The sequence below is a fragment of the Jaculus jaculus genome, chromosome 10, assembly GCF_020740685.1.
Source record: "Jaculus jaculus isolate mJacJac1 chromosome 10, mJacJac1.mat.Y.cur, whole genome shotgun sequence".
NCBI classification, from domain to species: domain Eukaryota; kingdom Metazoa; phylum Chordata; class Mammalia; order Rodentia; family Dipodidae; genus Jaculus; species Jaculus jaculus.
In genome coordinates this window covers 77703654-77715677 of record NC_059111.1, presented here as the reverse complement: position 1 = coordinate 77715677, position 12024 = coordinate 77703654, and the positions used below count along the sequence as shown (strand labels likewise).

The window sequence follows — 12024 nt, the reverse complement described above, 5'->3', positions numbered from 1 at the left end:
AGCCAGTGTGCATGTGTTTCATTGATGCTCTTGACACTGGTCTTAGAGGACATTCAGTTTAGAGTTGGTACTTCCCAGAGTCCATTACAGGCCCTGTGCATGCAAGGCAAGTACCCTCCCACTTAGGTATAGCCCTGCCCCAAGAATCCCTTTCCTGAGCCACCTGCTCTGAGGGGTTGCGAGGTCTGCTAAACAGAGTTCTGTCAGCAGGACAACAACAGTGTAACATCCAGCAGACTTAAGACCCTAGACAATAACATAAACCTGCAGGCTTAGTAGGAATGCTGGTACTTCCAGGGTTGGAAGGATGATGTAAGACACAACTGGTTGCTGCAATACACAAAAGTTTATTTTATTTATTTATTTTTTACTTTTTTTCTTTGTTTTTGGAGGCAAAATAAAGTAGAACTGAACATCAATGAATTTTGTACAACCAAAACAGGTTTAATATGGAACAGACAGTCCATGAACATTTTAAATCTCGGAATGGCTTCCTTTTTTCAAAGGCATGCTTTCTTGCGGTCCATGAGGTGTTGGCACGGGAGAGATGGTGGCGGCCGGCTGGGTGAGGAGAGTGAAGGATGGCTGGCTCCCCTCAGATCCGAGTCAGCTGATGCCACAGGCTAGAGGGAAGGATGCTCTCCACTTTCTCCATGACAAAATTCAAGGGAGCAAACAAAGTGCTGAGGAACTGCAGAGAAACCAGAAAACACACAAGTCAGGAGAGACCTTATCCAGGACTAAGATGGACACTCCCCCTTCATCTGCATCTTGGGATGCTGTAGTGTGGCCTGAAGGCTGCAGTATTCTGTGTGTTTACAGGAAATGTCCGGGTGAAGGGGTAAAAGAAAGGGTGAAGCTGCATTCCAGCCCCCACCCCCCGCAGTGGCAGATAAGGCGGAGGTGTTTGCTGACAGCCTCCCTCAGCCCTCTGACAGCTGCCACCATTCTGAGGTTCCCTGTGGGTTTCAGGGTCTCTGGCTGCCATATGGATGAGCATCATTCAAGAGGATGAGCTGTGGGTAGCAAGTGGGTGGAGGATGCAGACAACGGTGACCACGCAGAATACCTGACAGTCTAACTAGGCACACAACTGATTTCAAAGAAAAGGGCAATTTAAAGAGGCATGTTTGTTATGTTAGTATTGCTTTGGTCTCGCAAACACCTACACTGCCTAGGCTCATTTCTAAATGACACACTTGGTCGCATGTGTCACAGGAACCAGGAGAGGGAAGCAAACTGGCATACTGGCGAGACCGGTCCTTGTGGAAGGGCTGCTGAGGAGACCCCTGGGACTCTCATTTGGTTACTGAATATTTTTCTGTTTCTCATGTGGAGAACAATGAAGATGGTTGGGTCCTTCAAGAAACTCAAGTGCATCATTGGAGACTTGCTAACCATATAATTTCAAATCTATCCTGATTACACTCCTGTGAATGACCAACTCCAATCTGGACCAACTATCTAGCACCTGTCATAGTGATGGGCATTTGGATAGATTCCAGGCTCTCTGCCTGTTCAGAACCAAGGCTTTATCTTGCTAGGGAAGAACACATTGTTCTTTTATTATGGAGTCCTTTGCCTTACCACTGTCCATAGCCCAGTACTCTCTATGCCATCAGGAGTTCCAGTTCAAAGGATGAATACAAAATGCAGAGAGGTACTGTGGTTCAGAGGGAAAATAAGTTTAGTACAAGTATAGACAGTGAACTTAAGACACACCCCTTAGTGGCCACATGCTGTATAGGCTGTGGATCTCCAAAAGAAACCCTGTGGTGGGCAAATGTTTCAAATTCACTAAGCTCTCAATTGTGTGTGTTTGTGCGTGTGTGTGTGTGGGGGGGGCACAAACTGACAAAGTCAATAACATATAGCTGGACCATCACATGTGATATCAACATAAAGGACACTCAGGATAGCAGCTCCAATCTGTTGTGAATATCAATTAAATATATTTGCTTGTGCAGGTGTGGTGGCGCATGCCTTTAATCCCAGCACTTGGGAGGCAGAGGTAGAGGATCAACATGAGTTTGAGGCCACCTTGAAACACATAGTGAATTCCAGGTCAGCTTGGACTAGAGTGAAACCCTACCTTGAAAAACAAAAACAAAAACAAAAACAAAAAAACCCAACAATAACAATAAATAGTTGCTTGGTAAGACAAGTGCTGTACAAGATATTAAGGAGTGTAGAACAAAACTCCTCCTGGAGGAAGCTCATTAAAATGTAAACAGAGGGCTGGAGAGATGGCGTAGCGGTTAAGCGCTTGCCTGTGAAGCCTACGGACCCCGGTTCGAGGCTCGGTTCCCCAGGTCCCACGTTAGCCAGATGCACAAGGGGGTGCACGCGTCTGGAGTTCGTTTGCAGTGGCTGGAGGCCCTGGCGTGCCCATTCTCTCTCTCTCCCTCTATCTGTCTTTCTCTCTGTGTCTGTCGCTCTCAAATAAATAAATAAAAAATTAAAAAAAATGTAAACAGAGCAAAGGAATACAAATAGGCCAGGGCAGCAGTCAAGATAAGATTCCCAAGCACAGCACCAAGGGCCTTCACAAAAGGGATAGAAGCCATTCTGTTGAATAGATAAAGATAAACTTTGTAAACACAGCTAGTATCATCAGACTCCAAGGGATAGACAGTGAGAATATCAGAAGTCAGATGAGGGCGATGTAGACAGAAATGCGAGCAAGGTGAGTGTGGCAGCCAGGACATTCACACAGCACACAGCGCAGCAGTGGGGCCAGGAGAGAGTAAGTAAACAGTTCACTTCCATGGGAATCCAGGTGGAGTTCATGAGAGCAGATCTCTGAGGAGTTTGAACCTTGATCCAGGCTGATGTACAGTTGAGAAACAGGCAGCCAGGAGGGCCTGGCAAGGTGAGAGGGTTCCTTCCTCAGCGGGTGTTGGGTTACGACAGGTCCTGATTCTTGGAGTTATTCATTACTGAGTATGCTGGGCCATGTGATGGGCTCACCCTACAGGATGGACTGCTCACTCTTGCACGGTTAGCACAGGTATGTGTGCCGCCATGAATGTGGCTGGAAGGTATCAGGGGAGCACTGGGCATAGGACTGAGTGATCCCTGCTCAGTTGTCTCAAAAAGTTTTTCCAAAGTCTTAGTTATAAGGGGACAATATTGAGTAAGGACAATGAGTTTACTAAACAAATATACCATAAAAACTACATTTGCATATTGTATGATGCACACAGAGACCACCAAGACCCATTCATGACAGCATTTGCCTATGATAATCAAGAGGATCCAAGCACTAAAATGGTTTGGATAAATCAGACATTCTGGCAATACTGGATGATTCAGTTCCACAAGCAAGATGGTATTGCTGTGGCCATCACTTAGGAAGGCTGAGGCTGGGGAGAAGTGAGAAAGGAACTAAGAAAAATCAGCCCAAGCCCATGCCATTAGAGGAAAGTCTTCTTAAAAAATCTGTACCCCAGGAGAGTCGATAACTGAAATGTGAGTATCAGGGACCTTAACCAAAGGTGCACAATGAAGGCAGACAATGTCACTAAGTAGCTCAAGATACAAAGCATTTTTGTTTGCTTGCTTGTTCTGTTGTGGGGGAGCACTGACTTGATTTAGATAAAATGCTTTTCTCTGCTAATTTCTCCTTTCTCCCACTGCCAGCAAGATACGATGGACCCCTTTTCTTGTATCATATCTGCCCTCTTAACTAAGGTTCCAGAGGGGAATGGCACTCCAACACCTCCAATCTATGTAATGAACCTTTGCTTCCTCACGTGTAAAATGTTCTATCATCAACACAATTGTAAAAAGGCTCCCTTGGGCTTTTCCTATGACAGTCTCATTTACTAGATGTGCTGTCCTTATAATGAAGTCACCTTTCTTCTAAGCAACCCCCCCCCCAACTCTTGCCTATACCCTCAAAGAAAAGCAATGTGGAAGTAGTGGCCTCTGAAGTCACTCAGTTCTGTCACTCATTCATGGGTCACGGTCAGCACTTTCACAAGGAGTACTGGAAAGTTTAGAGGAACATGCCTTGCTCTTCAGAATGCCCTAGGCTGCTCAACTGTATTTCCTTGGCTGTTCAAAAATTAATCAATACTTTAAACCAAAAGCAAAATTAATGTCCAAGGAAAAATAGCAGCTTTACTTCTAGACTAAGGGAAATTTATTGCCTGAAAAGTTAAATCGGAATGAGCAAAACCAGGCAACCTGGGACAGCCCATCTATCTCACTGTCCAAAACTTTTGTCCAGAAGGCAGAGATCCACAAACTTCAAACTGAAGTGCCCCGTAACTCAATCAGTAACATCTTGTGAGAAAAAGCAACTGAACTAATAAAAAAGGAGAGTGACACTTCAACTGCCTGATCCTCCTTTTCCTGAGATACCATTACTTAGATGAAGATCACAGCTCCCAACTTGTTCAGTTAACAGTAGAAAGGCCTCAGCTTATCTGAATAGGTTCCAGGTGCCCTGTTGCAAGCAGAAAATTGACATCCCACCATAATCAATATCATACTTCAAAGAGGCCAGGCCTAAAAGTGAATGTGAGGCAGAAGTCAAGGGGCCTGGACTCAGGGAAGGAGGGAGACCAGAGGAGGAAAGACAGGCCCTTAAGAACATTCTACCCAGAGCTGGGCCCGCAGTGATAACTTACTTATATGAGCTGCCTTATCTTGGGACCTAAACATTCTAGGAAGAGTTAGCCCTAAGTTATTGAGGTAGATTAGATTACAGGCCAGCCAGCTGAAGCCTCTCCTCTCACTCTTCTCCAGTGGCTTACCCGGCTATGGGCTTCTGAACTGGCCAGGGTCAGGGTGTACACAAGCTAGAGTTCCCACGCTATGGAGCTTGGGGGGTGGCAGTGCAATCTCACTCCATCTACTAAGAGTCATCACACCCAGGACATCATTTCAAGAGAGCACTGAGAAAATCACTCGCACAAGCTGCAAATGGCTGGAGACAGTCTGCAGGGCAGCAGTGATAACCCTTGATGTGGGGTGGAGGGCTTTGGGAGGGCCTGATGGAGTGAGAAGGTGAAGATGAGGAGAAGCCTGGGGGAAGGGAGGGTAGATCGGTTTCATTTGTGTCATCCCTCTTCTTTTCCCACCAAGCCTCTCCAAACATTTTGGAAACGGTTAAGACCTTTTTTGAAGGGCAAGATGGATATGATTATCCATGCAGAGTTTTAAAGGCAAACTTAATAAAAACATATTGAGAGATCATGGGTAGCTGACCAAAGGACCACACCAAGGTAGAGTATAAGACATACATACCCTAGAGCCAGACTTCTCCTCCATTCAGTTATTAGAGCCTAGATATAAAACTAATGCTCTAGAAACTGAAATGAGGAGAGTGGTCTTCTGTCTAATCTACAATGAACCCTAGCACCCAATATTCTGGAGAGAGGGACAGATATTCTTAAGAATATCTGATCATAGTTGCCAGGTGTGGTGGTGCACACCTTTAATCTCAGCACTAGGGAGGCAGAGGTAGGAGGATCACCACGAGTTTGAGGCCACCCTGAGACTACATAGTAAATTCCAGGTCAGCCTGGGTTAGAAGAGCAAGACTATACCTCGAAAAACAAAAACAAAAACAAAAACAAAAACAAAAAAAAATCATATCCTAGCTTTCTCCACTTACCTCCTGATCATCTTGCTGGTTAAAACAGTCTCAGGCAACTAGTCTGTACTCAGCACTGTAGTTCTAGCCCTTCAAGCACGCCTGCAGTAATTTTAAGCTCCTTTGATAATTCTAAGTTTCAAGCAGGCTGAAACCACAAATTCATGGAAAGGTTTTGTATGAATAGCTGTGACAGACACTGTGTAAACTCAAATGGCTACCACTCCAAAATTTGCTTTTCATGAGACCAAACTCCTTAGAAGGAAAGCTAGTCCTCCACCCCTCATCCTCAGGGTCTGGTGGGGTCTTTGTTATATGTACAGACTCTTCGTATTAATATCAGTTTCTGAATTCTGGTTGTGTGGTCAGGTGCATTCTAGGTAAGCTAGAAGCTGAGAATTTCTATTTTGATCCTAAACTCTCACAAGTTCTATCTACTACTTAGAAATAAACATTGGAACAATGAGATACTTTTACATATGTTCTGAAAATGTGTAAGGGAAAAACATAAAAGAAGGAATAGTGATTGTTCTATTCCATAAATACATTCTCATTTTACATTTTATGAAGATATTCTAATCTCAGAGTTCTGGCAACTACTTTTCCTCAGATGTTAGCTAGGGAGAAAACAATTAGTTCAGGCCCATAAACTAAGGAACAACCACAATAGCAACATGGGTGATGTTGATCTTAGAAAATATACCATGTAGAGAAGACAAATTCCCTGGAGGAAAAGAGAAGGTAAGTAAGTAAGGCAGCCACAAGTCAACAAGCTGCCCTAAGAGTTTGTAAGAAGAAGTATACTGTTTCCTGTATCCTCTGAGGATGGGACAGGAATAAATAGAGTGACAGGGAGACAGGCTTGAGTTGGATAATGTGCAGTACTGAATGGTTCCATGATAGAATGGGTCTGAGGTTAAACAGGAAACTCTTCATGGACAATAGAAGCCTCAGTAACCACCCTCCACAGTCACTGTTGAGGGCCCTTTATTTAAGGTCCCTTTCAACTTAAAGATCTATAATTATAAGAGAAGGAAGAAAAGCTAAGTGTCATGTGATTTCTTTATGTCAATTCTTCTTACAGAGACCACTGAGGATTCTTTCTTTGACACAATTTACTGAAAACCTACACTGTACAAGGTACTATGCAAAGCTCTGGGGATACAGAGATGAGATGAAAACAAACCTCCTCTCAAGGGGTACACAATCTAAAGGGGAACAGACAATTCTGCAGCAATTATACAGAATATAAATGTGACAATAAGGGCACTCATGGAATTCAAATTATGGAGAGATACTCGCCCCCCCATCCCCACCTCCTGACCTTAGCTTAGGAGAAACTCAGAGAAAGAAGAGTGTGAAAGAGCGAAGATGTCTTTAACATAGTAGACAAGTGGGGTGGTGGCGGTAAAGATCACTCCATGCACAGCAAACAACATGTGCAAAGGCACACAAGTGTGCAGATTTGGTGCATGTGGCCACCACGGGAAATTCACTATGGCTAAAGAGTGGAGTCTGGGCAAGAACTGTAAGAGATGAGACTGAGGAAGCAAGCAAGCACCAGAAGATAAAAGGATCATCATGCCATGCAGAAGAACTAGACTTCCTCCTGAAGTAGTGAGAAAATACAGGAGAAGTGACATGGTTACTAGCAATTTATAATGATTCTTTTAGTGCCACTATGAGGGAAGATTGGCAAAGATCAGACTGACTGTGAGGAGGCAAACCAAGACAACTAAAGAAGTTTAGGCAAGAAATAGCAAGGACTGAAACTAAGAGAGATGCCTGAAGGAGACAGGAAGGGAGAGAGGAGCACAAGCATGGCAGGCTTGTAGAATGCATGGGTACGAAGAAGGTAAGGCTGCTTTAAAATCTAACTCAGAGAGGGCAGTGGGATCAAGGCCTGGCAGGACCTGGTGGAACAGGGGGTCCCTGGTATGAGTAAGTGGAGGGTTGGTAGGGCCACTGTGAAAGTAGGAGGTACAGAGAGGGGAAAAGATTGGATGGTTTGTGAAGAAGAGGAATGAGTTCAGCTTAGGAAATGTTGCAATTGAGGTTCCGGTGGGATCTGCAGTTCATCTTCCACACACATAAAAATGCCCTTGCAATTCCACTGCCTGAGCTCTGCCAAGCAGACAATGTCAGTCATCTGGAAAGGAGTGAAATTAAGCCAGCCATGTTAGTAATGATCTGTGCCGATTCCACGTGCCTTAAGACTGAATTCCAGGGGAAAATGGTGCTTTGCTCATGATCCCGTCTGCTTGACCCTAAGCTGTGGCAGAATCAGGACATTGCATTCAGGGAAGTGGTCCGGTTCTACCAGAGAAACAGCAGTTTTCAGCTGGCAATGTGTGGAGGACTTGTCTGTCAGAGCTCCCCTCCACCACCCTCCACGGTTTTCCTATTTCTACACGTCATGTTGGTTCACTTCTACTAAAAGCCTTCATACCCTCTCACAGTTCATTCTCCAAACAAGCTTGGGGTTTGTAGCTACTTAGGACATTATGTAAATAATCTTTGGAAACATTAATCTCATCCTTCTAAAGAAGAGATAATGAGACCAGAAACAATGTTATTTGGTATATACAAGCCTAATCGTTTCCCACCCATTTCTCACTTGCTAGGATTCCCTAAATTACTTCATCCTTTTGGACTTCATGCACTTTCTGTAAATTGCTGAAGATTTGTTTTGGGAAATGAGGCAAGCTGTGAACTAACGACCTTACTGTCTCTCTTGACCTTCAACCCTTTGATCGCACCGATGATCATGAAAAGTATATGACTAATGGTGGGCTTGCACCTATTTTTGCACAAGTCCCCCTTTCTTTCATGCCCCTTCCCTGTCATTGCCTTCCTCTGGGCAAACACTCACAGCTTTTGCGAAGACCCCCATTAGTTCCGGGAACTGATGTGTCAGGAGGGCCAACATGGCTGTGAAGGAACATAATCCTGCGGTAAAGAGGATAAAGAAGGGAAGCTCCTTCTTTGGGTAAACTGAGACTTCATGGAAAGCTGTAAAGACCAAAAAGGAAAGAGTTAGAGTTGAAATACAAAGTATCCTAAGGAGTTTCTCTGTGGTGGGGGCTGCACCAGTTGGAGACAAAATAGGCAGGACATGGACAGATGTAGCCCACATCCGACCCCCATCTGCTGCCTATCAGCAAGCCTGCAGCACTCCAGAATGGTTAATTTGGGGATGGCACACATTCATGGGCAGGAACTGCAGTGCTATTTATGTTGAAAGTCAAGACAGTGATCCTTTCTCAAAAGCAAACACAAATAAAACAGAAAAGCTTATTCCAATCACAACATATATGTTCATTATTCAAAACCTGGAATATCCCAAATATATATATATTCAGTTATCTACATTTTGCCTTCCTGTATGTTAATCAATAAGATAAGGCAATGGTAGTTTTCCCTGGTTTACTCTAATATGTTGGTGAAAGGTGCTACTCCAATAGACATTCATCAAGTATCGCGCACACTGGCCTATTCAACCTGCCAGGTTGAGGGTCAAGGTTGAAAGATTGTCTAGCACAACTGTAGGAGACAATGAAGGGAGTGGGGAACTGGACCTCTTTAGAACTTGGGTGAGGAGGAAGGGAAACTACAGTACAAAAGCAGAAAGAACTGACTCTTCCATTCTCTCTACTTGCATGGCTGCTTGGGACTGTGTTGGGTGAGGGAGATCCTGGCCAGGGGAGATAGGACTGTGTGGATGGGGATCCCAGTAGAGCAGGCTAGGAATATGAATGGGAACCATATTGTCACTGGAAACAACTGGATCAGTGTGGTCCATTCGCCATAGAAACACAAGATTTAAAAGTCTCTACTTGCTCCTTAGGCTTTGTTACTCAGGGCTGACAAATGAGGGCAGAGAGCGTAGGGCAGTGCAGAGCGCACATGAGCATGCCTGTCTGCATTCCAGTTTGTATCCCTCAAAGATGCAAACCAGGGTGGAGGTGTACTGAGCACTCACCATGCTAACTAACATGCAAAATATGAGTAGCATGTACAAAAACCAATCCTTTTCATAAAAAACCCAACCCCTAAGAGATTCTAGGGGTGGGGATCAGACTTGGATCATGGTGCTCAAATAAATGTGAGCTATGTTTTTCTATTACAGACTTATGAAGATTATCCCTATAAAGTTTCTGCAATCTTGTTCTAATAGCTAATCTATCCCCATGGAAACTTAATTGGATTCAATTAAAACATTCAAAAACATTGTACTTTCAGAACAGCTCCTTTCTTACCAGAAAACTGAAACTTTAATAAGGTTTTCCCTGAAGGAGGATTCAAAAGGTAAAATATGAACCCATGTGGGGATTTCTGAAGTCAAATATAATGTCATGTGATGCATCAGACTTCTTTACAACCAAACTCAGACAATGAAGAACACATCAGAGAGCTCTGTCACAGAGCCCTATAAATAACAAGTCTCGGGCTGGGGCTAGCCACCAAGGAAACAAGTGAGATACCTCCATCTACTGCAACCTCATGACAGCAGTTTCCTTTTGTGCTGAAATGCCACCATGTTGGAGATTTGTGACCAGCTCCACAGCATTTTGTGACCAGCTCCACAGCATTGGCATGTGAAATTTCACTATGTACCAGGCCTCCAAAGTTACACTATTGTTATGGGCAAATATCTATACATGCTGCACTTATGAGAGATCGACATAACTGAGACTGGTAAAAGGGAAGAGGGATGGCAGGAAAGAGGGCAGGGACAAGAGAAGCAACTCATATTTAGAACTTACGAAAAGAATATCCCCTAAGTCAGGGCCACATGAAGAGCCTGGACATGATCCTTGTACACAGTGTGATTTGAGAATAGCTATTTAGCTTGGATTGTCAAAACAATGCTGTCTTACAGTAAACCAAAATAATGCTTTCCACATGTAGAGTGGCCATAAGACTGGGTACATAAGGCACACAGGGCAGGGCTTCCTTTGTGTGCTGTTACACAGTGCTGAGAGCACGTGTGTATTGCACATGAGCCAACTCAGTATGTGGACTCCACAAGATGCTCCCAGGAACCCTCGAGCTAAGGGCATTGCATCACTGCTAAGAACACACTGCCCTCCTTCAGAACTCCCTTGTGATGATGCCAGCATCCTGGTGTTGCCATCCCACCCGTGACTCATCTGCAGCTCCCTCTGAAGTCAGCATTTCTTCCAACCAACTCTGACATGCTGGAGAGCCCAGGCCCAGCTCTATGACAGACCAGCCTGGTGAGTAGTTACCACACTAGAGTTTTCTGAGCTCAGGCCAAATTGTACATGACTAAATTTCAGGCCTTTGGCATCTTTCCGTTTGGTGAATGTGGAGATACTTGGAGGAGCAGGAAGCCCAACCCATTCACATAATTCACTTTAATATACATGCTATCAAATAAACCCAGAGGTTGAGAGAAAAGTAATAAAAGACAGAAGACATTTATCATTTCTACCTCTTCCCATCTCCACCTTTAGTCACGCCACCCTTCCTGGCTAAGAGAGGACTATTGAAGTGAAACTTACAGGGAAGCAGCTCCCGGTCGGCTGTTTCTGTACAAATTGGGTACGGATAAAAGAGGTGCCCCTTTTCCAGTGGATAAGGGATCATGCGAAATGCTGCAAAGGAGAGATGGTAAGTCAGAGGCTTAGTATTTGTTTTCTAACTTCCCAGTATCAAAATAGGACTTTTGAACATTTTTCTAACAGGGAGCTTTCCTATAAGGGAGGCAAGATTTACCCAAACTCTGAGTCATGTGCCAGATAAAATGTCAGAGATATATTATGATGTATTACTCACACATTAATCTCACACTATATATTCTGGGCAAACTTCACAAAACTGGGTGGGGATGAGGTACAGAGGAGGTAGGGAAATCATCAATATCAATGCCTGGGGTTTCATCATGTATAAAATATTATGAAAATGTTATAAGTACTAATTCAACAGAACTCAGGCAATGGTCATAATGCAAACCTGAAGTGAAATGCTTCCCCAAGAAGCAAATGTGGATTGACTTGTTGAAGCTTGTTACAGATGTACAAATACAAAAGGTATCCTGCCCTGTCTACTTAAAAAAATAGGCCTAAGTGGATTAGAATTCCAACCACGACAGGTAAAAATAAAACTCTAAAATTTTTATTTCAGAGGTAATTCTAAACTTTATGAAACTTTTAAATCTTTCAAATCATGTGGGGAAAAGTGGGTCTGGATAGATTGATTATCTGTCTTTTGATGATGTCAGGCCACCTAAACTCTGCCTTTGTGGCATCAGATGACATTATGTCCTATGCTGAGTTATGGCTTTCCAATCAATCCATCTTTCCCCATTATCGAGTGTGTTATTCTCCCTGTTACAATGTCATCAGCATGTTAGTCTCACTGTTCCTATGAGCAGTGCTTGCAGAAGTAATTTT

The 12024-nt window shown here is 43.8% G+C and overlaps 1 protein-coding gene across 8 annotated transcripts in view; it reads right to left on the bottom strand.

The window, feature by feature from the left end:
• Positions 1 to 327: 327 nt before the first annotated feature.
• St7 (suppression of tumorigenicity 7) overlaps positions 328 to 12024 on the bottom strand; it is a 312701-nt gene continuing 301004 nt past the window's right edge. For all 8 annotated transcript variants that reach the window (XM_045160301.1, XM_045160302.1, XM_045160307.1 and 5 more), the window contains 3 exons: positions 11134 to 11226; positions 8478 to 8617; positions 328 to 691 (listed from right to left, as the gene is read on the bottom strand). In XM_045160301.1, the coding sequence (XP_045016236.1) occupies positions 596 to 691; positions 8478 to 8617; positions 11134 to 11226 (329 nt within the window). In that variant the 3' untranslated portion in view covers positions 328 to 595. The remainder of the gene's footprint in view (positions 692 to 8477; positions 8618 to 11133; positions 11227 to 12024) is intronic.